Source organism: Clarias gariepinus, chromosome 18, assembly GCF_024256425.1.
Source record: "Clarias gariepinus isolate MV-2021 ecotype Netherlands chromosome 18, CGAR_prim_01v2, whole genome shotgun sequence".
Classification (NCBI taxonomy): Eukaryota; Metazoa; Chordata; class Actinopteri; order Siluriformes; family Clariidae; genus Clarias; species Clarias gariepinus.
Window position 1 is genome coordinate 9,445,691 of NC_071117.1, and position 25,266 is coordinate 9,470,956.

Here is a 25,266-nt window from a genome sequence, read left to right on the forward strand (position 1 = left end):
TTACAACTTGAGGTTTTGGTGAGGTGTGAAATGATAGCTCTGTTGCAGAGGAGCAGGATGGGAAATCAGGGTCATCTTGGTGTCATCAGGAGCTACAAAACAATAACAGCATAATCAATGAAAAATATTTTTTAAATATGACCAAGGTTTCAGGGAAGAACTACAAAAGCACTGACGATAGAGGTGAGCCTGGCGGCCAAACTCTTGCTGGTACACAGTGTGAGATGTCGGGTGTGTATGAGGTGTATGTGTTGCTTTCAGCTTTAAGGCCTGTAGCATGAGAAGGTCAAAACTTCGCTGGTAGGTTTGTTCTTCGTCTGCTGGACACGTCAGGTTCATCCTGAGGGAGAGAAATCTGACTCAGAGCTATTTCACATTACATAATTCCTAAAGGAAAAAATTATTTGTTTGAGTGTCATCTCTCTCTTTCTCTGATACCGCTGCCATGGTGAGGGAATAGTGTGAGCTCTGGCTAGCTGTCCAGGATACATTCCTCTCACGTCTCTGCCTGGACGCAAGACTCTGCATTTCAAAACACATAATTTTTTTTAACATCATATACACATTATTTTTTCACTTCCCATGTAGTAGTCACATTGTCACATGACTAATGGACACTACGCTTAAAAGAAATAATCACTACCATCCTTCATCCATGTAACAAAATTCTTCTGTACTCATATTAATTTATTCAAAGCAACTATTGGTCATTATGGAAAGTCTCCTGTGTCCCACTTAAACCTGTAGTCATGACCAAAAAAATTACACTTATTCATTCTGATTACTTTTTTTTTTAAAAAGAGAAAAAAATTGTACTCCCACAAAAATAAAGTTGGTTCTGCCTGACGTACCTTCAAAGTCCACTAGGGGGCACTAGTTTATGAATCTGTTATTTTAAAGGATTCCTCTATAAAAACATTTAATTGACACTATCATGCATTAACAGTTGACTTGATTGTAGAATGTTGTGGTTGTTGTCATTGTTGTTTGATATTCCTTTGTTGTTGTTTAATATTTTTCCTTAAACAGAGGGTTGGTTTCAGTCGTTCGCGCTTTTTAGTGTTTTTTCCCTGCGATTCCCCCGTCAGACAGAAGATGGCGCCAAAAACACAAAAAATCGACAAACCTTCAGCTCTTTTCGTTTTTCCTAATTTCTTTAATGTTTTGATGATAATACCTCATGCAGATGAAACTATAAACAGTTTTAGCAATAATTCATCGGGAGTGACAGGTGAAAAAAAATCTATTGTAATTTCATGCATTTAACAGCACTGTATTTTGTTGTTTAAGATACTGTACACTATATGGGTAAAAGTATTAAGCCAAACCTGTTACTTCTTATTGAATTCGGATGATCAGTCAATCAGGCCCCTTATCCCCAGTGAAGGGCAATCTTAGTGCTTTATCATACCAAGACATCTTAGACAATGCTATGCTTCTGCCTATGTGGCAACAGTTTTCTTTTCCAACATGACCGTGCCACAGTGCACGAAGCAAGCGCTATAGATACATGGTTTAATCAGTTCGGTGTGAAACAACTTTAATTGAGCCACGACCTCAACCCCATTGAGCACCTTTGGGATGAACTGGAACGAAGCTTGCTAGCCAGGCCTTCTCAGGTTTGGCCAAATACTTGCTTCTATATAGTGTATTTTTCCATCCATTACCTCGTATGATTAAATATTCACCTTGGAGGCAGAGGTAGCTCAGTGATTAAGGTATTGGACTAGAGTTTGGAAGGTGTCAGGTTTAAACCATATGACCACCATGTTGCTCCAGTGGGACCCTTGAGCAAGGCCCTTAACCCTCACCTGCTCAGATGTATAATCAAATGAAAAATATAAGTTTCTCTGGATAAAGGTTTCTACCAAATGCCGGTAAATGTAAATTGTTAAATAATACTTGTGGTTTTTTTTTCTTTTACAAGCATTTAGTTCAGCAGAAATAGGTGAAGTATGGTTTATACACAAAAATGTTTTATAGTGAGCAAGTTACACATCTGTTACACATCTGTCCACTGTGCATGGAATTGCGGTGAAACAACCTAAACACTTTGACCGGGTAAATTTATTTAAATATACCTCCTGAAATTTCTAAGGACAATGTCTTAGAGCAGGTTCACTTTACAGCATGAAAATTTGCTGAGTATCAAAAGCAATCAGGAAAATAGCTATTACCTCAACAGGAAATATGAGTTATAAGAGTGTTTGTTACTGTCAGAGAGAACAAAAGGCAAGCGGAATGTGAAATATTACTCCGCATTTATATAATGTCTGTACAACTGAGTCACTGACAGTCCTCAAGCGACAAATAAAGACCTATCTGTTTCTTAGATATTTGGGGTAATCCCCCCTCCCCCATCAAAAAAATGAAAAAAAAAAAAACTTGTAACCCAGTGTAATTACCTATCCAATGCTGGAAACCTCAAAGTACTTTTGTACATTGCTCGGGATACAAGCTTCTGCCAAATGCCTAAATGTAAATAATGTTTAGAAGTTTAAACACCATTTAATGCATCTTGGTGGTTTTATTAGTTGGAGTAACAGTATATCCTGAAGTCTTTTGAAGTCAATAGTTACATAATGTGTACTGATAGCTGTATCACTCACGCTCTGTGTCGCTGATCAGTAACACTTTCTTCCTTAAACTCATGAAGCCGCAGTGCTACTCCTGATCCCGCCATCCTGTAACATACAGCAAAATCCACATGGTCCAGATTAGCATTTACAATCAGCCATAAATGACTAAAGCGCATGTTTTTGATTTAGTGTTAATATGATTTTATGATTTTACTAAATTAAACTTAACTTTTATAAATGGAACAGCATTAATGAAGCAGTGTCTTATTTATAGTTCCCCTGCTGGCCACCAATTGAAATGTAATTAAGGTTAAATTACTGACAAGACTTCTTTCCATCCATTACTTCGTATGTTGGCTTTTTTTTTAAATATATGTTTGAGTGGAAAATTTTATGTTTCTGAACACAGAATTGTTAAGCTTCAATTTTTAAGCTTCATGGTACAAAAAACCTAGATGTCTCTATGAAAGTGTGTGTTTTACTATATAACCAACAACTTATCTAACATTAGTGCTTTCATATGGTTCTAACGTACTGACTTTCAAAACAGGTGACACCATGGTTTAGTGGTTAGGACTTTCACCTCACATCTTCAGAGTCTGCGAGTGTGGAGTTTGCATGTTCTTTCCCTGGCTGATGGGTTTCCTCTGGGTATTCTGGTTTCCTCCCACAGGCCACAGACATGCCTTGTAGGCTGAGTGGCATTTCCAAATCGCCCATAGTGTGTAAGTGTGTGTATGCTTCATATCCCATCCAGGATGTACCCCTAGGGTGGTGTTAGGGCTGCTGCAAACCTGCACAGGATAAGCGGAATAGATGACGCCCCCTACTGATGCACGACTGCAGGTGGGCCCAATTGGACTGTAATGTGTAATGCGACCTTTTTTATTTATTTTTTTTGTATGGTTGTTTGCTGTCTTGTCATTCATGTGTCTGTTGTGTGTTTTTGGTTGTGTGTCATTATTTTAACACACTCCAGTCTTGCATGTATTTGGTTCTCTGTCTGTTTTCACATCCTGTTCTTGTTCCTGTTTGGTTTCCTGTTTGTTTGTGTTTGTTTGTTTGTGTATAGGTATTAAAGTCATCATTCTTGTTTACGCTATGCCTGCGAGCCCAAATTATAATAATACCAGAATAACAGATAATGGATGGATGGATGGATGAGGTTCTATGAATCTACGCAGTGGAAATGATGTACAGTATAGATGAACCCTAGAGTAGCCTCATATAACTTCACAGATCTTTCATTTCATTCATTTCATGTCATCGTTCCCTAAATATGGTATAAGAACTATTTGTTATGCTTTTGCAATTACATTGTATAAGTTCTTAGACGTAATCTAAATATTATTTAAAGTATAGAGGAGGATGTGTATATAAGTTATATGCAAATGCTACATTCATTTATATAAAGTTAATATAAAGGTAAAGAGTTCTGGAACCAATCCCACACATATAAAACTTTTTTACATTTAAACCACACAAGCTGTACTGTGCTATTTCTTCAAATACATAGATAAATCACTCTATTCTTCTAATTATACTATGCATATGTGTAAGTGTGTGTGTCTGCAGGTTTACCTCTAGAAGAATCCAAGTCACTTTTTTTTTTTTTTAACTGTGCCTTTTGCCTGGTGCCTTTGCGATCACCAGTAAGATGGTGCAGTAAAGCAGACCTGCGGTTTCGACCTGCTCCTGTTACGAGAAATCGGACTCTCGCTGTCTTTGTTTTTGTCCTCTGCTACAACTGATACCTCCTCGTGCCTCATTTCCGTCATCTCTCTCGCCTGCATCACTGTCATCACATTCCCACAAAAGAGAGTTTACCAAGTTTGATCATGAACTACTCTTAAAAACATTTAAGCTTAAACCCCTAAACTATCCATGCTGATCACATGCTCATAGGGGTGAAGATGAAATAGAGGCAATAGAGGTTCCAAGTGTAAGACTGACGATCAACTGGGAGTCAAACTGTGAGTAATGGTGGGTAGAGAACTTAAGAATAATGAAAAGTAGGCAGGGGCAAAAAAGATTTCTCAGCAAGACCATGACCACTCACTCATCATCTATAGCACTTTATCCTTTATACAGGGTCGCGGGGAGCCTGAAGCCAATCCATCACAGAGCACACACATCATACTATGGGCAATTTGGAAATGCCAGTTAATCTGCCAATCAATCTTGTCTGCATGTCTTTGCACTGTAGGAGGAAACCGGATTACACAGAGGAAACCCACCAAGCATGGGGTGCACAGTGGTTAAGGCACTGGACTATGGTTTGGAAGGTCCCAGGTTCAAAACCCATTACCGCCAAGTTGTCCCTGTTCGGCCCTTAGGCACCTAACCTTCATCTGCTCACATGTGTAATGAAATACAAATATAAGCCGCTCTGGATGAGGGCCAAATGCGTAAATGTAAAAACATGCAAACTTCATGCACACCTCCAACACTACAGTATATACGGATGGCTAATAACACTAGCCATTGGTATTCATCTGAGAGAACATGTATGTGGAAGAGGACAGATAGAGCATTCCTTCATGCACAAAGAGGCAGGAATCGAATCCAGGCCCTGGATGAGCAAGGCAACAGTTCTAACCACTAAGCCACCGTGCTACCTATGAAATAATTCACATTTAAATGGTCAGAATCAAAAGAAAATTATGCAGACCGAAATGTGCAGAAACATATGCATGAATCAGAATAATCAGACTGATTTTATGATTCATGCAATGCTTTCTGGAATCGTAAAGACCTTTTGGAATTCTTTATAAAGAAATTATGTACCAACAAAGTTTTTTATTTTAATGCATTTATTTTTGAGGGGATTTGTCCTCTCCTACAACTTGTTCATACAGTTATACATCTTCTTATACAACTTATCCTGTTACATGGTCACGGGGGCTTGCTTTTTGGAATTAAGACCTTTTTAAAAGAATTATGAAATAACAAAGTTCCAGACAGTTTTTTATTATTATTATTATTATTATTATTAATTTTCACTTCACGCTGATGTGCCACTTTTTTGTTGGTCTATCACATAACATCTCAATAGAATACATTTACGTTTGTGGTTGTAACGTGACAAAACGTGCAGGGTGGGGTGTGAATACTTTTGCAGGGCACTACTGTAGTACTGTAGTTGTGCTACACCTTTAATCTTGCGCTCAGGGAGCTGGGACTCCATCATGACTCCTTGGTGGACTCTGTGCGTCTCTGGCAACCCTGTCCAGGCGCCTGATTGGTCGAGAAGCTCATCCCGGGGGCGGGGCTTGGGCGCGTTTTCTCTCTGCCTGCCTCGCCTTCGGTTGGGTTTGCGATCTATCTATCTCTCTATCCATCCGTCTAGCTGTCTGTCTCACCGTCTGCGCTCCCGTTCAGGGTCATTCGGTTCATCCGGTGCTGAGCGCGAGCGGCGATGGCGACATCACGGGGAACGTCTTCCTTATTTCCGTTTTGCTCGTGACAACACCGCTGGAGGATTCCTTATAAATAATTAATAATTGAAAAAAAAAAAGATATATACAGAGAGAGAGAGAGAAAGAGAGACGCATTGAACAGTGGAATAGGAGGAGGACGGAGCCCGGGACTGGAGAAGGGAGGGACCGGTGTCGGCGTCGCTGCAAGTGCGTGAGAGGTAACATCGACCACGAGCGGAATCCGTTAGGGATGTGTGTGTATGTGTGCGCGTGTATGTGTGCGCGTGGGTGTGTATATACATGGGTAGATAGATAGATAATCATGCTGGTCTGTGTCTCAAGGCCCGGATTCTGTGCATCAGTGTAAAGCCGGGATGTGCGCGCGCGAGTGTGCGCGTGTTGACTGTGCGCGCGCGCGTGTGTGTATCCGCCTTGATGCACACGAGCCGAGGCCTCGATGGTAAATACTGTATCACCTAATCTGTGTGTGTGTGTGTGTGTGTGTGTGAGGAGCAGCGCGCCACCGACCATTTTGTTTTTATTAACGCGTCACGATCACGCATTAGTCGTGAAGTCGTTCGTTCATACGCAGACGCGCGCGAGCACACACACACACACACGAGCACACACGCGCGCGCGCGCGCCTATTCCTGATCACGCGCCGCTTAACATTCATTTATTTATTTATTTTTGGTAAATTCCCCCATCTCTGTTTTTTCTTGTTTGTTTTTGTTTGTTTGATCTTTGCTGTGCTGCTGGTGTTGCTGTTGCAAGGCCCATTCAGCCGCACCCATAAATAAGGAGAGGATGTGCATGCACATAGAGGGTGCAGACTCTATGCACACACACACACACACACACACACACAGCTCTACATACACTGTGCATTGTTATTAGTATGATTAATACTGTTGATAATATTATGATTTTTAATTTGCATGCATTTCAGATCAAAGTGTTTTCCCCTCCTCCTGTCAATCTTGTATCCTTTTTAGGATGTTGCGGTGGTCCGGTTATATAACTGCAGGCAAAATGACACCACACACACACACACACACACCCTTTAGAGAGTGCTCCTTTACATTAACTTTATTGATCACCCTCCTGTTTATTCTCTCTAACTGAATGAATGGCAGGAGCAGTGTGTTTTGTGTGTGTGTGTGTTTTTTTTTTTTTCCTTCACATGGAAATGTTGAACAATAGCACAGGAAGACTTGACCACAGGAATGGCCGCAGCCAAGGCCGGTGGTGGATTTGTTGACATTGGCCGTCTGCTCACTTGTTTTCCTCTTAAAGCCGTCACTTATTCTGCCCTCCGGCCGCAATTTAACACTTGCTCTGTGTTGTCCGGTTGGTTGGTGATGTCTGTGGCTGGGTTTGGGTTTCACCATAGAGCTGAGCGATACAGTTACAGATATCGCATCGCGTCACGTCACCTTACCGTACGCCTGATCCAGCCTACGAATCGGATCCGTTCCGGAGGCGAGGTCTTAAGGAGACGTTTCGTATTGTGAATTTGGATTGTCCCATGAGAAATAATGTAAATGCAGATGATCCGTTCCAGCCACCCAAACAGTTATTACCAATATTACCAATTTCCAACACCGTAAGTATGTTTGCATATAAAAAACAGTCAAAAATACGTAAATTAAGTAAAATATGAAATAAATAGACATTAAACCTAACCTACCCTTAATTTATGATTCCCCTTGGCACCGACTGCTTTTAAAAAACGAAACCGAATGGGGCTCCGCTCCTTCTTCCTGCTATGCTTGATAACATTCTTGGGACCCATGGTGTTTTGTCTTCCCTAAATCTTGCACAAAACGCCCAAAAAATAAATAAAATACCTCTCTTGGCTTGGCTCACTGACGCAAACATGGTTTGCTGAAAAAAATTTGGTCGGCTACCAGAAGTGTGCAAAACCGAAAGTATCCTCGACCGCTCATATGCTGAAAAGGCTTCACATGCTGAGGCAAATTTCCAAGCATTCTGCAAGATTCTGCGTATGCCTAGGTGCCGCTGTGTTTAGCCTCGCATGAATTGCAGGAGCATGTTAAGAAATTGTGAGTATGTTGATCATGGGAATGAACAACAAAGGAGTACATGCATGCTTTCTGGAATTTCATTCTGGATCAATCAAGTGTCAGTCTATCTATATATCTGTCTACGGATAAGACGATGACCTGCCGGGATGATAACATTTGGGGATATACAAACTAATTACATTTGATGTCAGAATTTTACACTACATTGTTATCGTTAGTTTTCATTTTGTGTCTTTTTTCAGTGCTCAAGAATAGTATTGAGCATTTTCTGAAGGTTTATTAGCAAATCTTTACAATACGATGCATATAATGAATGAATAAATATGTATCTTTTATCTAATCTAGGATTTTCGTTTTTGTTTATAGATTATATATAAACATGGATGATTTGAGTCCCTATATGAAAAGAGTATCTACTTGTATATCTGTGTATCATTATTTATAAGAAAACCCAGACAGCGATCATCATGTAGAGACTGAGTGATGATTTCCATTGTTCCACTTTGTTTTGTCATCCCTTTAATGCTCTTTTTTTTTTAAATTCCTATCCATATGCATGTTGAAACATTTGCATTGTATCGATGCGTGCTGCCCTGCTGTTACAGAGGCGGGGGACGACGACCGGGGAAGATCTCCCAAGCCTCGGCCGAGTGGCAGCCCAGGGGGTCCATTGAGATGTAGAACAGGCCTTTTTTTAATCGAAAAACATCGGGCCTGGCTATTCTATAGAGCGGCTCCTGAATTGTGTGGGAGCGAGGGCGCTGTTTACATACAAGCTGAAATCTAACCCGAGCTTACTTTCTTTTTACAAGGATGATAACATGAATTGTATCAGTTACGTTAAAAAAAAAAAAAAGAAGAAAGTTTGCGATAATGGAGCGATCTTTGCATTGTTTCTAGAGTGACGGTTCTATACGGATGCTTTTTTTGATGAATGTGCACAATTAATACACCAGTAATCTAGCGGTTTTTCCCTGGAGGTGGGCGTGGCTATACGTGGCCTTGTACAGGCAGAATGTGCAGTAGAAACAGTAGAAAGCGCGACACAGAACAGCTCACTCCAAACAAAGGAAAGTAGAAAACTGAACCATCAAAGATGAACGGACTGATCGTTCTATGTTTGTTCTTTCTGAGGGAAGTTTAATACCAGTTTGTCTCATAATAAATAGCAGTAATGTGAAGCGCCTATATGAGACAAAACACAGAGCAAAAATATCCTCGGCAGTCCGAGGTGAGGGTGTGTAAGATACCTGAACTGAGAGCCCGGGGCGGAGCAACCAGAGTGCTTTCACATTCATATACAGCCAAATAAAGATTCACTTTTTTTTTTTTTATTAAAGATTGTTGTTTGTCTACAAGTTACTGAAAATGGATAATAAATATTATGGAAATTTTAAATTGCTTATTTTTTTATATGACTGTTTCTATAGCAATCTGAATTCGCACATTTTGCACGACTTTGACTTTTCACATTATTCTGCACATCGTCTTGCTCATGACGTGGATTCCATTTCCCAATTCCATTTCCGTTCTATTTTATTTTATTTTATTATTTGTATATAATATAATTTTTTACACCTAAAAGTTTATTTTCTAAAATACATTATATACTAAAATATACTAAAAAGTATATAAAGAATATAAAGTATGTCATTAAAAAAATTAAAAATATAAAAATATAGAAAAATATATTTTTATATTTGTAAAAAAAAATATTTCATACTTTATATTCTAAACTCTTATGAAAACTCTTCTTTATTTTATTTTTTAGATCATCAGCTTTTCACATATAACACATATCACAAATATACATACTGTATATCACAAATATTTCACATATATATATTTTCACATATTTTTGTTGTCATATAAGCATTTCACTTCATATCACACTGTGTATGTCTGTATATGTGGGAAATAAAATTAGAATTTGGACACAAAATTGTGAAATCCGGACCTCGACTCGAAGGGAATTTTATTGTCCTGACCGCCTTAAATTTAAATTCAGTCCCCCGATCTAGGGACATGTGATATGCGGAGGCGAGGCGATCTGTTTGGCGCTCGAGATATCTACGTAGATTTGGATCCGTATTCAGAAAGTGGGTGTAACTGGAAACGCGAACGCGGTCTCTGACAGTTCCTCGACCTCAGCTAGGTCACTCGAGTATATAAATGCTCTCGGTAAGACCATGTGTTTGCTCGTACAGTTAGTAATTCAGTTTATATCCGCGTTGGTCCTGTTTGCTGAGGAATATGAGTAAACTTGTGGCGTAGATTAATTTAGCACAACCCTGACCGGGCAGTTACTAAGGATGCGGTAGATGCATCACCGGGCACTGCGCACTCATCCTCATGGTCTTGTCATGGAAGCAATCGTGACCTTTTTTCCTGCGTCCCACAGGATCCCCGCCCGGAGTCCAGACGCCATTTAAAAAAAATCATTCTCCTTTTTATTAGTCTGTATTTGTATTTGTTTATAAAGCACTGGCTGATAATGAATTAAAAGACCAATATATTTCTATGCGGTTTCATGTCTAGTATCTGCACGGGAAAAACATTAACCGATCATTTTTGCTCTTTCACACATGAATATCCTGTTTTCACCCTGACATGCTGTAAATACGCTATGGGTGCACAAGAACCGCTCAAATTGATTGCTGTTTTAAACAAAGGTTCAAATCTCGAGACAGGAAGTGTTGACCTGCGAGGACCCGACGCCGTCGGGAGCTGATCCCGAGTCAGTCTCGTCACAGTCAGGGCTACGAGAGGGAGAGAGAGCCGCGCCGCTCTGGGGTCAGCGCTTTACATCACACCATAAAGAGCGAGAGAGGAAGAGCGGGCCGCGAGGAGACCGCCAGGGCCGGGGAGGGGCGGGAAACCCGCCTCGGCTCTTAACAATGACTTAATTTCTCATGCAAACGCCCGTGTGTGTGTGAGGGAGAGAGTAAGAGAAGAGGGATTGCTATTGGAGGGGAGAATGATGTGTGTGTGTGTGTGTGTGTGGGTTAAAATTTTTTTTTTTTTCTTTTGTCACTTCCTTCCAGGCTGAGTCACCCACCGCCGGAGCGCCCCGTACGCGGGGACAGCGAGACGTGGGGAGGGACGTGGACAACCCGAGAACGGACGCTGAAGCGTTGAACACAGGAGGAGAAAAAGAAAGAGAGAAATAAAGGAAGCACAGTGGCAGGGGTGGGACGAGCGAGCCTGAGAGAAGAGGACGAGCACTGGGCTCCCCCCTGACCCCTAAACCCCCGAGCTCGGAGTCATCATGAACGACCAGAACGTGGTGAAGGAGGGATGGCTGCAGAAAAGAGGTGAGAGAGAGAGAGATCTGACGGTTGTTGTTGTTATTATTATTATTATTATTATTATTATTATTATGTGAAATCCCTGCTATAAGGCTTAAATGTATTTGCAATAAAATTTGCACACACACACACACACACACACTTGGAATTTCTGACTAAACAAAAACAAACAAACAAAGAGTGCACCACCATGACTCGGAATCTCAGGAACGTTTCCCAGGCAACGCTTTCATTCCTCCATCTTTAGCTTCATACATCATCAACATCGTCTATCTATTTTCAAGAAGATATTTTTTACGAATGATGTCATACTGTACTTTAATTAAATATTTATAGATTTGTAGTATTGTAAGAAATACTGTACATGCTATAATAAGTACAAAAAAAAAGAATATTGGTGCACGGTGTGTTTCGTACTTTTTCCATTCATGCCAGTTTTGTTTTTGCTGAAAAAATGTCCATTTAAATACATTTAAGCGCTCGCCCTGTCGTCCGAAGATCGGAGGTTCGAATCCCGGGTGATGCTATACTGTAGCCTGTCGCAGCCACGGGAGCATAGAGCGACCCGATTGGCCCAGCTCTCTCAGGCAGGAGGGATGAGAGAGCTCGGCCAATCGGGTTGTTCAAAAGCGCCCCAAGGGCGGGACTTTCGATTGTGCAGTTATGAAAGTAAAAACTCCCTTTATTTCTCTATATAATCCCCTGATACACTAATGTACTTATCCCAGTGTCTCACTAGTGCTTGGACACCATCAAGGCAGAACGTTTTCTCAGTACACCAGAGCCATGATCAGACTGCCTGTCTAATTTATGTTCGAAACCCCGGCCTCCCAGGAACCCCTTAAACAGCCTTAACATGTGGAAATGTCTTGGAGCGAGGTCAGGACTATATGGGGGACGTGGCAATAACCTTCAGCCGAGCTCCTGTAACGTGCAAGTGGGATCAGGGGTTCCACTCGCTGAAAGTTCCCTGCAGTGCGCTCTGAGCCACCTCGGCCGGGATCGTTATTCACTGACGTACGGGCGTATTTAAAACGTTTGCAATGTTTAACTGTGGCTGAGAGTCTCATCACGTTGAGGGACGCTCTGGGGAACCAGTTCGGACCAACTCACTCCTGGGATATAAACTTTCAGCTGGAAAAGTCCCACAATGCGTGTTTGTTAAAGGGCAACACACACCAAAATGGATCAGGCAAAAGATGATCCTGTATAACAATAAAGCCGTGTGTGTGTGTGTGTGTGTGTGTGTGTGTGTGTGTGTGTGTGATACAGTAGCTTTATTAATCTACATAAAATAAATCAGCGTGTATGAAGCGGCTCTCTTATTCATCCCTGTCCTTCTACACAGGTACATGTAGCTTTGCAATGTAATTAAGTTTTGGCACCCTTAACATTCAAATTTGTCAGTGTGTAATGTGCGGTAACGAGGTAATACATGACATTTAACATGTTTTATTAAGTCCCATAATTTGCATATGTGTGTCTTTTGTCATTAGGGCAAAACAATGTGTGTGTGTGTGTGTGTGTGTGTGTGTGTATACATGTATTGTATAGTTCATTACTGTGGGCCTTCCATTGTTTCTCAAAGAGTGTATATGAAGTTTTGGAGGGCTTTATGTGTGTCTGTGTGTGTGTGTGTGTGTGTGTGTGTGTGTGTGTGTGTGTGTGTGTGAGAGAGAGAGAGAGAGAAAGAGGGAGAAAGATTCTGATTCTCTTCCTCTTGGCTTAGCGTAAGGGGGAATACCTAGAGACTTGTGTGTGTGTGTGTGTGTGTGTGTGTGTGTGTGTGTGTGCTTGGCCATGGTTTTATGTATTTGTCTCCTCAAGAAGGCTACATAAAGAATTATACATGTGTGTGTATGACCTTTTGATACTCCCTTGACAATAGTGGAGATGTGTGTGTGTGTGTCATGTCTTGCTTTGTTTGATTTATTTTTTTATTATTATTTTTTTGCTTTTCCGTCTCTACAGATGTCGTGTTTTTGCACATCTGGAGTCCTTTAACATCAGGTTTAATTGAAAACAAGTTTGTTTTACAGTAGATTCTTAAGTTTATAATAACAGATAACTGATGTTGAGTCCATAGATTTATATTTTTATTTTTATTTTAAAAATGTGAGAAGTTTTAGGGGTGGGGCTACGTATGAGTTCAAGTTGTGATGTTACCAAACGGGTTCCTAGCTTACAAGCAGTTGTATTCACTATAACTGTAGATGATGACAACGTGGTTCCTTTATCTGTAGAACCTAAAGATTAACCAGCACTAGGTCAGTTGGAGCTGGGCATGTAAGCTAACTAAGTAGACTGAATGTGTTTGCAAGAGTCATGATGTCATTATTCTAATTTTAAGCGCCTGTAAGCTATGAAGCGTTTTAGTGATGTCATTAACCGAACTCGTACATACAGTAGCCCCGCCCCCACTCTCCCCGCCGTCATACTGTAGTCTTATTTTTAAACAGAATTAGGACAGTGTTTTAAATGCCGTTTGTTCTGTATTTTTGCGAATCAATTTAGTGAGTGAGAAATATTACAGGTTAGACTACTGACACAGGGTGATTTGTATGATAGAAGCGAACCCTCCTCTCCCTCATCCTGTCTGTAATGGTCCCTACCTATACCAATAGAGAAAAGCGACTGTGCATCTCGTCAGTCGTGACTACACAGGCCGGCATTTTGCCAGGGCGGCTCTGAGCGCCTGAAAATAAAAGTTTAAAATAATGATAACATTTGCGCGATCAGTTGTCCCATCACTCATTTTTACGTTGTGTTTTTTCAAGTCACTGTGTGGGACAGTTAACCTCGTTATCGCTCTGATACTAGTTTGAGAGCGAGGCAGGAGACATTTGGATCTTATAAACCCAAACAGCTCATGTCAATTTACAGCAGAAACTCGGAATACGAATGTACAGTAATCGGTTCCGGAGGCGAGTTTTTAAGGCAAAATTCCGTATTGTGAAACACATTGTCCCATAGGAAATAATGTAACTGCAAATAATCCGTTCCAGCCACCCAAAATATTACCAATATTACCAATTTCCGACACTGTAATCATATTTTTCATTTAAAAAAACATTTAGGAAAGACGTGTAAATACAGTAAAATAAGAAATAAATAGACATTAAATCTCATTTAACCTTAATTTCTGATTCCTCTTGGCACCGGCTGCTTTAAAAACCAAACTGTAAGTGACTCCGTTTTCTTCTTGCTACCGTCCTTGCTAATATCCTAGGGACCCATGGTGCTATGTCTTCACTAACTCTTGTACAAAATGCAAAAAAAAAACAAAAACTTAAATTTACTTCACTGGGCATTCCACTGACGCAAACTAGTTTTGAACGTCTCCCATACGTACGCGCAGCTTAGCCAGCGGTCAGTTCAACTTGGTTCCGTTGCTCGTATGCCGAAAATGCTTCGTATGCCGAGACAAATTTCTTGCAAAATAAAAAAAAAACTCTTAACATGGGGAATTCATATTCCGAGGTACCATTGTGAAATAGAATAGGAAAATAATATACGAGGGTCGTGCAAATCAAACCAGGTAAAAATTCTTGTGAATTAAGGCGTAGCACCGACCCCATCCTCCCTTCGTCTCCTGTGCTTTATTTTTGGTTTCAGGGACTCCTAGAGCTAGTACATGGGTGGAAAAGAAGAGCACCAACAACATAAAAACAGGCTAATAGGTAGCTATAGGAAAACAACAAGTGTCTATATAGAAGCTTACAAGATGTAACAAACGGCTTCCAGAGGGCTTTAATAGGCTGCTTTTTTTTAATAGGATAGCTCCGCCTCTTTTGGTCGGGTCCTGGCCATCCCATTGGTTCAATCCCAATTGATGAGGACCGACATGAGGATCAGCCTATAGGAGGACAGCAACAAACTGAAGCGCAGACAAACAGTGGGGGAAAAAGAAGCATTGTTTGTGATGACTCAGCGTTTTTTTTTTTTTTTAGGATTTTCAAATAATACAAACACAATCAAACAGACAGACAAACGAACAAACAAACACACCCATCCAACCCACCCAACCGACAGCGCTGAAAAAATATAACAATATGCAATGTACAAGAAAATATAAATCTCTGCCTGCTGAAGGACTCAGCGTTTTTATTACCGTTATGGGATTTTTGACGAGTTACGGGACATTGGTTGTCTAACCGGGTTTTATACCAGTCTAAAGTTTGGACACACTTTCTAATTTAGTGTTTTTGTTTTGTTTTTTTTGTTTAGTGATTTATTTTCTACATTCTACAACAATAATAGAGATTTCAAAACTATGAAACAACACATATGGCATTGGGTAATTATGTTTGAAGACCGAAAGATCAGCTGTTCTGGAAGAGTTCTTACAAGAACATTATTGTGTCGAGTGTGTTTGCAAAACCCATCAAGCTCCATGATGAAACTGTCTCTCATGAAGACCTCAGCACCTCAGATTGGAGCCGTTATGAAGGATTTACAGAGCAGAAGTAGCAGATACATTTCAGTATCAGTATCAATATTAAAGGAGATTATTGTGTATTTCAGCATTTTTAAATCAGGATAGACCATGGAGTTAAATGGTCTGTACAAACTATTGACTGCACAACCCGTTTATATGTATTTTTACCATAGGAGCGTGTTCTCATGTCTCAGGTAGAGTGTAGATACTGTGTGTGCGTGTTTGTGTGTCACTTTCTCCTGATGGAGGGTTGGAGACGTGATTGATCTTGACTTTTCACATTAAGAGTCAACTATTTGTCACATGTACTTTACAGCACAGTGAAATCATTTATATTTTTTTGCATATCCCAGTGGGGAAGCTGAGGTCAGAGCACAGGGTCAGCCAGGATACAGCGCCCCTGGACTGCCTTAAGACCTTCCGATCAGTAATCCAGAGCCTTAACCGTTGATCCACCACTGCCTTTAGACGTCCTTAAGCATGGTGGATTTGTGTGTGTATGCGTGTGTTGACAAACCTTGTGTTCCTCTGTCTGCCCTCCAGGAGAGTATATAAAGAACTGGAGGCCGCGATACTTCCTCCTGAAGACGGACGGATCTTTTATTGGCTACAAGGAGAAGCCCCAGGATGCAGACTTCGCCTACCCCCTCAACAACTTCTCTGTGGCCAGTGAGCATCTCTTCTTTTCATTTTAAATGCTGTCATCAAAGGTTGGAGAATTTCTATGATGTGTTTATGCCAAGAACCCGAGCTTTCTGTTTTGAGAATATGGAGATGATGATGATGATGATTGAGTTCCCAAAAAGATTTTTCTGTCTGTTTTGTTGAGTTAAATCACAAGCTAAAACTTTTTCTTGACATGAGTCATAAGTGCATTTTTGGAAGGTGACTATTTTATTTTATTTTTTTGCCTTCGCTAGACATCACTGTTTAGGCTGGTGAGAATCTCGGCCCTTGAGCGCACACTTCACATTTCATTCCAAGATCCAAACAGACGAATGCTTCACATTTCATGCGGCATAAACACCGGATCGTTTACATCATCGCTTCTCTTTCTCTCTCTCTCTCTTTCTCTCTTTCTCTCCACACGTTAATCCTTCCGTCTCACTCACAATCCTCTATCCGTCTGTCTCTGTTAGAATGTCAGCTGATGAAGACGGAGAGGCCGAAGCCCAACACTTTCATCATCAGGTGTTTGCAGTGGACCACTGTGATCGAGCGAACGTTTCACGTGGACACACCTGAGGAGAGGTGAGCGAATCCGCACAACAAAAAGAAAAAAAAAAAAGATTTTGCAGCGCTTTAATTTACCCGAGTCAGACGATATTCAAAGACTGTATGTGTGTTGCCATGGTGACAGGGACGAATGGGTGGAAGCGATACAGATGGTGGCGGACAAGCTGGCCAAGCAGGAGGAGGAAGGAATCCTGTGCGGCCCCACCACCCAGATCGAGATCGTCAACGAGGAGGAGATGGACACGTCCATCAGCCACCATAAACGGAAGGTGAGACGAAGATGATGACGGCGGCGGCTCACCTTATTATATCATATACTGTAGACAACCTTTTTATTCCATTTCCTGCTCCGTCAGACAATGAACGACTTCGACTATCTGAAGCTGCTGGGAAAAGGTACCTTCGGGAAGGTGATCTTGGTGAAAGAGAAGGCCAGTGGAACTTATTATGCAATGAAGATTCTGAAGAAGGAGGTCATTATTGCCAAGGTGATGAACGACACCATTTTTTTTTGCGTATACTATATATACTGTACATACACTGCCCAGCCAAAAAAAAAAAAGTCACCACTAAAGAAGGATCAAATTATTAGGGGGATATAATTATTATTAAAATTGGGTTAAAAACTGTCTAACACATTATTATAACCTGTGATGAACCACTTTGTGAAAGAAACGTGGTCAGGAAATCCCTGTTCAGCTGTTAATCCCATTCCAGCTGGGCTTAATACTATATCTCTCTGATATCATACACCTGCTCTGTAATCGTATACAGAATGCTTTATGCAATTTATTGATTTTGTATTAAAGGTCCTATATTTTACTATTTCTTAGGCCTCTTGGCTCCCCCAAAGGGTGTAATAATTAATGCTCGAGTTAAAGTATTCATTTAGGTAATGCATTTTTCATACCTCAGACTCCTTCTGCTTCACTCCCTTTCCAAACACACCACTTCAGTGTCTATGTAAGTAAAATACCAGCCAAGACTAAAATAAAAAATTGACAGAGAGCAGCGAGTGTTATTTTTTCCTTCATTTTTGGTTTGTACACACACAGGAGGATCATCTGAATGCCTTAAAATGATTACCAAGTGACTTTCGCATAACAGTTTCCCTTAAAGAAACAAACAGTCTTGTTCAGACCCTTTCTATTTTGGCTGGTCATATTTATGGTCCTTAATCTCTTTATCATTTCTTTCTCTTCTCTCCTCGTTCTCTTCTTCTCCTTTTTCAGGATGAAGTGGCCCACACTCTGACTGAAAGCAGGGTATTAAAAAACACTAGGCATCCCTTTTTAACCGTGAGTGCTTTTACTGAACACGTACTCGAAACAAAAATCAAACAAATTAGCAATTTGAAATTTGGTGGGAATACAGAAGGTGCAGCGTCGCCTAAAATCCTCTTTATTTCCCACCACAGTCTCTAAAGTACTCTTTTCAGACCAAGGATCGTCTGTGCTTCGTGATGGAGTACGTCAACGGCGGAGAGGTAAGTCTTGAATTTAATTTTGGTTAGCAAATTTTTAAATCGATCATATGACAACACGGTAGTTGACCTAGATTACTGTTAAATGTGGTTACTACTTTACTTTCCTAAAATATTAGGTACTGACTACTAATGCTAGTGTTATACATCAGCTAATTGTTAGCTTGCACGTAAGGGAGATAATTCTGCTTAAGGTTTTTATTCATTATAAGTAGTATTTATAGTAAATATTTTTGTTTTTACATTTGACATGTATATAATGTAACTTTGCAATTTCTAATAAAAGTGTTTCGTGTATACCATTAGATTACTATCACTAGCATCATGTGTTAAGGCGCAGTTGATTTAATTAACTTTACCTTCTCAATCTTAAGGTTTTTGCTAGCTTGGTTCAACCTAATGTTAGCTACATGATAAGCGTAGCTAGTAAAGTTCACCTATGTAATATGAGCTAGCTTTTAAACATGTCTCGCTTAGTTACTAGCTTAAATTCTTAGCTTAGCAATTTCACAGGAAACTTCATGGAAACATGGCTATAATTAAAGTGGCAGCTAACTTGCTACTGTTTTTAGCTCGCACTTTAACATCACAAAGTTAACCTGTGAAACGTTGCACATTGGTTGGAAAGCTGTGGTAATTAGTCTGCCCATAAACGAAAAATTACCATGGTTTAGGTACCATGATAGTTTGATGCTACCTGTGCCAGTTTATTTTCTACAGTACCATGGTATGTATTTGCCAATATAGAGCATGTATCACACTATGACACAAGTTTTATAGTATGGTACATGGTTCTACAACGTTCCATATCACACCATACTGTGGTACTGTGGAGATCGCTGGTTCGATTCCCGGGTGATGCTGTAACCTCTTGCAGCCGGAGGTTTAGAGAGAGCTGATTGGCCGAGCTCTCTCAGAGGAGAGGGGTTAAAGGTACCTCGTGCTCCCACATTAATTACGGCTCTACAGCCGATCAGAGGCGTCTGTGAGCTCACAGAGTGCTGTCCTCCGAGTGTGTTACGCCGCCCCCAACGGTGCACGAGCAAGCAGTTCGAAAAGATGTGGTCGGCTGGCGTAACGTGGTTCGGAGGAAACACGTGATAGTCTTCGGCCCTCCCGACTGAGTGGTAGTACTGGTACTTAATGTGGGAGCCTCCTAGTGACGGGGAGGAATTGGACACAACTAAAGAGAAGAAGAAGAATATTCAATTATTTGTCACATGTACTTTACAGCACAGTGAAATGTCTTCTTCGCATATCCCAATTAGGAAACTGGGGTCAGAGCGCAGGGTCAGCCAGCTTACAGCGCCCCTGGAGCATATAGGGTTAAGGGCCTTGCTCAAGGGCTCAACAGTGGCAACTTGGCGATGCTGGGGCTCGAACCTCTGACCTTCCGATCAGTAAAACACAGCCTTAGAAAATCGGGAAAAAATCTGACAAATTTTTTTAGGTAGCGTAATGGTAATATTTGTATTACCTAATCATACCACGGTAATAACTGGGTAGCAAAGTGGCTACCAAAGTGCAGCAGGTAACTAATATGGTACTGCATGTGCTATACCATACTACTGTAGTACTATGTATTATTTTGTCCAATATGGTGTATGTACAAACACATCCTGCTGAACTTTGGTAGCCACTGTGGTACCCATTAGGTACCATGGTATTCAGCAAAATATGATGATACACATATTTTCATATCATAGTACTACCATGCTACCCACTGAAGTGCCACAATATCTACTGTGGTATTCTGTAAAAATCATGGTAATGTCTGAAGTACCATGGTAGTACTATGGTGTGTATTATGGTTTACCATAGTACACTATAGTATTTTTATTTTTTCGGTCTGTCCACGTGCTATCCAGTACATTGGACGACAGATACTTCCCACCCTGGAGCTATACCTGTAGTTTCTGTGACAATTAACGAAGGGTTTGAGTTGCCAGCTCGGTGCCCGATTGTCATTCACACACTACGGGCAATTTGGGAACGCCAATTAGCCTAACCTGCATGTCATTGGACTGTGGGAGGAACCTGGGGTATCCGTAGGAAACTTACCAAGCCCGGTGAGAACATGCAAACTCCATGTATACAGATCCGAGTTGGGAATAGAATTCTGACCATATAAGTGCGAGGCGACAGTGCTGATTGGCTGTCCCTGGTTTGTTTGTTTGTTTGATTGATGGTTTGTTTTTCTATTGCAGCTATTTTTTCATTTGTCAAGAGAGCGCGTGTTTTCGGAAGACCGGACCCGTTTCTATGGCTCCGAGATCGTCTCTGCACTGGATTATTTGCACTCTGCTAAAATTGTTTACCGCGACCTTAAGGTAAGCTCCAGCTGACTCGTTTATAACAACAAACACTGTGCGGAAAAATCACGTAAACACAGAAAGGTAATATACTGTAGACGCTCCGCTTACAAGATTTCTGAGAAGAATTTTCTTTTTTAATAGTTATACAAGCTCCTGTAATTCTCTGCTCCAGTTAGCTACTGTTTAAGCTTCTTACGTCATGTTTATGAATGCTGTTTTGTCGCTACAGTCAGCATATACCAAAGACAAAAACGTTTAAATATACAGCGGAACCTCAGCATATGCATTTAATTTGAGTCCTTAAGGTAAAAATTTGTATTACGTTTAAAATTTTCCCATAAGAAATAATGTAAATGCTGATAATTTGTTGCTGCCACCCAAAAAAATTGTAAAAAGCAGGGAAAAAAAGCTTTTGATCAGATGCCGAAGGCAACATTGGTACCTTGGGTCGACTCTTTTTCACGGCTTTCGCTGACTAAAAAATATTTGTAAACTCCTTTCGCTTGGCTCTTTACTGAAGCAAATTAGTTTTGAACGCCTCCCGGACGTACATGCAACTTAGCCTTAGGTGACTCCTTCGTATGCCAATGCAAATTTCATTCAAAATTTCAATTCTTCACAGTTGTTTCCTTGCCTCACCATCAGATACACACACTGAATTAAATACCATTACTCTGTCTAACCCTATTAATTTTGCACTGCTCATAACGTACTACTGTACAGATACTGTAATTAGGATTGCACTATCCATAATTGTGAATTAATTGTGATAATTCACATAAACTGTGAATTATCAGGATCGAACTGTTGCACATATTGTATATAATAACCTCCCTCACTCTTTTCTCCATAACAATTTGCACACGTGTATATAAAACCTTCTTAAACCACGATATTATAACCATGGTATACAATGTTTTCCTTCAGTGCATCCATCTATGCTCATTTGCACTTATTGTACTGTATATAACTCCTTCTTTGTGTATTGTTTACACATGCAAATCACTTTGCACTGCGACTAATGCACTTCTGGTTAGATGATAACTGTATTTCGTTGCCTTGTACCATAAATGTGCAGTGAAAATAAAGTAGAATCTAATCAAATCTAATCGTAAGTCGGAAATTCATAAGTGAGGGCATTTAAATGCTGACGTCGCACTAGATATTCTTTATCTGCTTGTGTGTTTAGCTGGAGAACCTGATGCTGGACAAGGACGGCCACATTAAGATCACGGATTTCGGCTTGTGTAAGGAGGGCATCACCGATGCCGCCACCATGAAGACGTTCTGCGGGACTCCGGAGTATCTGGCACCCGAGGTAATGCGTTACTCCCATCCCATTAGCCAACTCGTATCCTTAACCTGACACGCATCCCATATCCAGCTCGCATTTCATAAACACACAGCGTTGACTCATTCTGCAGTTTGACTCGTATCCCAGAACGGACCTGAGTCTCGTAACCAGCTCAGATCTCGTAACCGACTTGTGTTTGGTTATCGACTCTTACTCAGGTTCTGACACGAGTCCCACAGATGACTTGAAACGCGTAAATGACTTGCATTCCGAAGTCAAAGCATAATCAAGTGCATAATACATGCAAAACACCATGACACAGGATCAGCGTGAGCCCCGAGCTTGTTTTTCTGCGATGAGACTGTCCCATCTAGAAGTGATATGAGACAAACACTCCAGATGTATCTTCCACATGTCGCGTCTGCTCCGTAATTCCGACACCCCAGACACCCCACTTCACAAAGACAGGTTGTCGGAAATTGAAGCAGAATGTTCAATGCTGTTAATAATATATCTCGGGATGTTTTGTCTCAGACAGACACACTTTTAAAGCCACAGCTATGGCTCGGAGCGTGTGAATCACCTTCTGTAATAAACCTGTAATTTAGGTGAGACTCTTGGTGTTCTCTTTTAAATGCAGCCTTCGTTTTGTTGCAGGTCTTTAAAGTCTCATCCAATGTATCATCATTGGGAATTTTTCTCTTGTTTTTTACTTATTTCTACGTAGAGTTAGCTTGTAGCATTAGCCTAATTTTATCCAGCATCAAAACAGGCAATGGGTTGATAGTCAATAAAATGTAAATAAAATAAAAAAATATATATTTTTTAATTCTTTCTGTGCGGCCCGGTACCACATCAACCACTTCCCGGTGCCGGCCTCGACCCAGTTCTTAGGCATCGCCGCCTTAACCGACTGGCGTCCCATAACTGACTCGCATCCCAAGTGTCTAAATTGAGCATTTTTGCAGGACAAATTGTGGAAATTCCATTATCCGAATTATAAATATCACATATCACAATGTGTATTGCTGTTTCATCTTCCAGCTTAACAATCTTTCTAATTCTCAAGAATCCTGCTCATATAAGGTCTGAAACGTTCGAATGTTTTTCCCAGAAAGGACCGAGAAATTCTTACAAGACTCTTGTTTCACATGGGATCCTAGTGGATGATGTCATCAGTAAAGCATGACTTCATAATTTATAAGCAGTGCTGGAGTCATCCAGAGTGCAGTGCAGTGTGTGTGTGTGTGTGTGTGTGTGTGAGTGTGAGTGTAAGTGTGTGTGACTCATCACTTGGTTGCGTGTGAGTGTATGACAGCATGTAGTGGTTCAGTACAAGTGGATGAGGACTCCAGCACAAGTGTGTGTTCTCACACTGGCATCTCATAAGAAGGGGGACAGTAAAAAAATAATAATAATTTGGAAACCCCTTAAAAGGATTTATTATTAAACATACATCTGGTTTTACTGCTGTTGCGTTGCCGGTTTCTCCCAGCTGGAGGTTTGTGAGAAAGTTCACACATTCAAACCATTGTTTCATTTGTTTCACAAGCGATGATATGAATATCAGTGTTGTAGCTGGTAATTATTAAGGATAGAAATTTTGACCTCCCGGCAGAAGCAACGTAAATTTTGTGCTGCCATTTTTTAGTAAAGATTTAAAATCAATATAAAAAAAAAACTTCTTGGCGTTTAAGTTTTTTTTTTTTTTGGATTCAGTGCCTGTGTTGTTATACAAGACATTAGCCACAGGTTTAGTTTTCAAAAGTATATATGATACCGGTCGGTCCATAAGTATTGGAACAGGCATACAATCATGTTCAAATGTTCACCTTTCAACACCACCACAATGAGTTTGAAATAAAGCAATCAAGATGACGTTTCAGTGCAGACGTTCAGCTTCAGTCCCAAGTCTGGAGCCCGTGGACATCACGAAATGCTGAATGTCTTTCCCGTCACTGCCTTCAGCTTGTTTGCAGCTTTTGTTTGCCTTCGGTTTTGTCTCCAGTATGTTAAAAGTTGCTAATTTGTGTTAACTCAAAAGTTCTTTTTATTTGCTTTAAGAAGCTCTTGGTTTGCTTTTGCACTACATTTTGGGTCCTTATTCATCTGTACTGTGAAGCGCTGTCTTGTCATTCTTACAGCATTTGATTGGATGTTAGCAGAAAGTAGAGCTCTATGATCTATTCAGACGTCATCCTGATGTTTCTATCAGCACTCACATCATCAATAAACACCAGGGAACCAGGTTTCATAAGCCCCGCTGTACTTGTCCATGTCCTGACGCCATGTCCTGACACTGTGTCCACCATGTTTAATGCTCATGTGGTGTGAACATCTGCCTTCCTTTCCTTCTCCAAATTGTTCTCGTTCCATAATTTTGCTCCCGGCTTTAAAAAAGTCCTTTTTAAACTGGTTTTAACCATTGGGTTACATCTTGGCGTAAACCCTCTAGGTGTATTCCAGAGTGTTCTTCACTTGGATCGATGTTATGAAATTCTACGGTTTATCCACTGTAGTTCTCTTTTCTGGTCTTCAAGGACTTTTGCTGTCGCTTAACTCGCAAGTGCATTCCTTCTTTTTTTAGAACGTGCCAAATTGCCGATTTGAACTTATCCAGCCTTATGATGGCCGCCTTCAGATGCATCAATATATCTTTGGAACGCATGTTCTCATGAACAGCTACCCAATGCAAATTAAACATTCCAAAGGTTTTATCTCCTGAATTAGTTATTAAATAACTGAGAGATACGTCACAACTGGCCATCAGACATCTTCCTGGTCAGGTGTCCAGTTACTTTTGTACCTATAAAAATGTAGAGGGGAAAAAAAGATTGCAGTTCTTAAACATGTAACAGAATATTGTTGTTAAACCCCTTGCCTGATTTAAGCTGAAAGTCTAATCACGTCTTGATTGCTTCATTTTAAATCCACTGTAATGATGTACAGAGACTAAAAACTAATACTTACGGACCCGACTGTAAATAAAGGTGACCTGAGAAGCACATAGCGGTGTTAATCTTTGCATACGCTTCAAATTTAATTTTATCCACAGAGTCTGGAGTCGATGCTTTACATTATACAGTATATTCCAGTATTGATCCGGTTGTTCGGGACTCTCAAGCTCCTTAAAACAGCATCCAAAG

At 40.5% G+C, this 25,266-nt stretch overlaps 2 protein-coding genes across 3 annotated transcripts in view; one reads left to right on the forward strand and one right to left on the reverse strand.

Annotated features, from left to right (window-relative positions):
- Positions 1 to 7,796, reverse strand: LOC128507026 (uncharacterized protein C1orf100 homolog). The gene is made up of 5 exons (XM_053477647.1): positions 7,689 to 7,796; positions 2,610 to 2,684; positions 439 to 522; positions 177 to 340; positions 1 to 92 (listed from the first exon to the last, which is right to left on the reverse strand). The coding sequence occupies exons 2-5, from the start codon at positions 2,681 to 2,683 to the stop codon at positions 1 to 3; spliced, it is 414 nt and encodes a 137-aa protein (XP_053333622.1). The 5' UTR covers position 2,684; positions 7,689 to 7,796.
- Positions 5,888 to 25,266, forward strand: part of akt3b (v-akt murine thymoma viral oncogene homolog 3b) — a 23,349-nt gene continuing 3,970 nt past the window's right edge. Inside the window, exons 1-10 of one of the 2 annotated variants that reach the window (XM_053476830.1) lie at positions 5,888 to 6,216; positions 11,091 to 11,360; positions 16,336 to 16,461; positions 16,932 to 17,043; positions 17,153 to 17,297; positions 17,385 to 17,516; positions 18,261 to 18,326; positions 18,446 to 18,514; positions 20,719 to 20,841; positions 22,016 to 22,144. In XM_053476830.1, coding sequence (XP_053332805.1) covers positions 11,315 to 11,360; positions 16,336 to 16,461; positions 16,932 to 17,043; positions 17,153 to 17,297; positions 17,385 to 17,516; positions 18,261 to 18,326; positions 18,446 to 18,514; positions 20,719 to 20,841; positions 22,016 to 22,144 — 948 coding nt within the window. In that variant the 5' untranslated portion in view covers positions 5,888 to 6,216; positions 11,091 to 11,314. The remainder of the gene's footprint in view (positions 6,217 to 11,090; positions 11,361 to 16,335; positions 16,462 to 16,931; positions 17,044 to 17,152; positions 17,298 to 17,384; positions 17,517 to 18,260; positions 18,327 to 18,445; positions 18,515 to 20,718; positions 20,842 to 22,015; positions 22,145 to 25,266) is intronic. The other variant, XM_053476831.1, reaches the window with a different exon arrangement.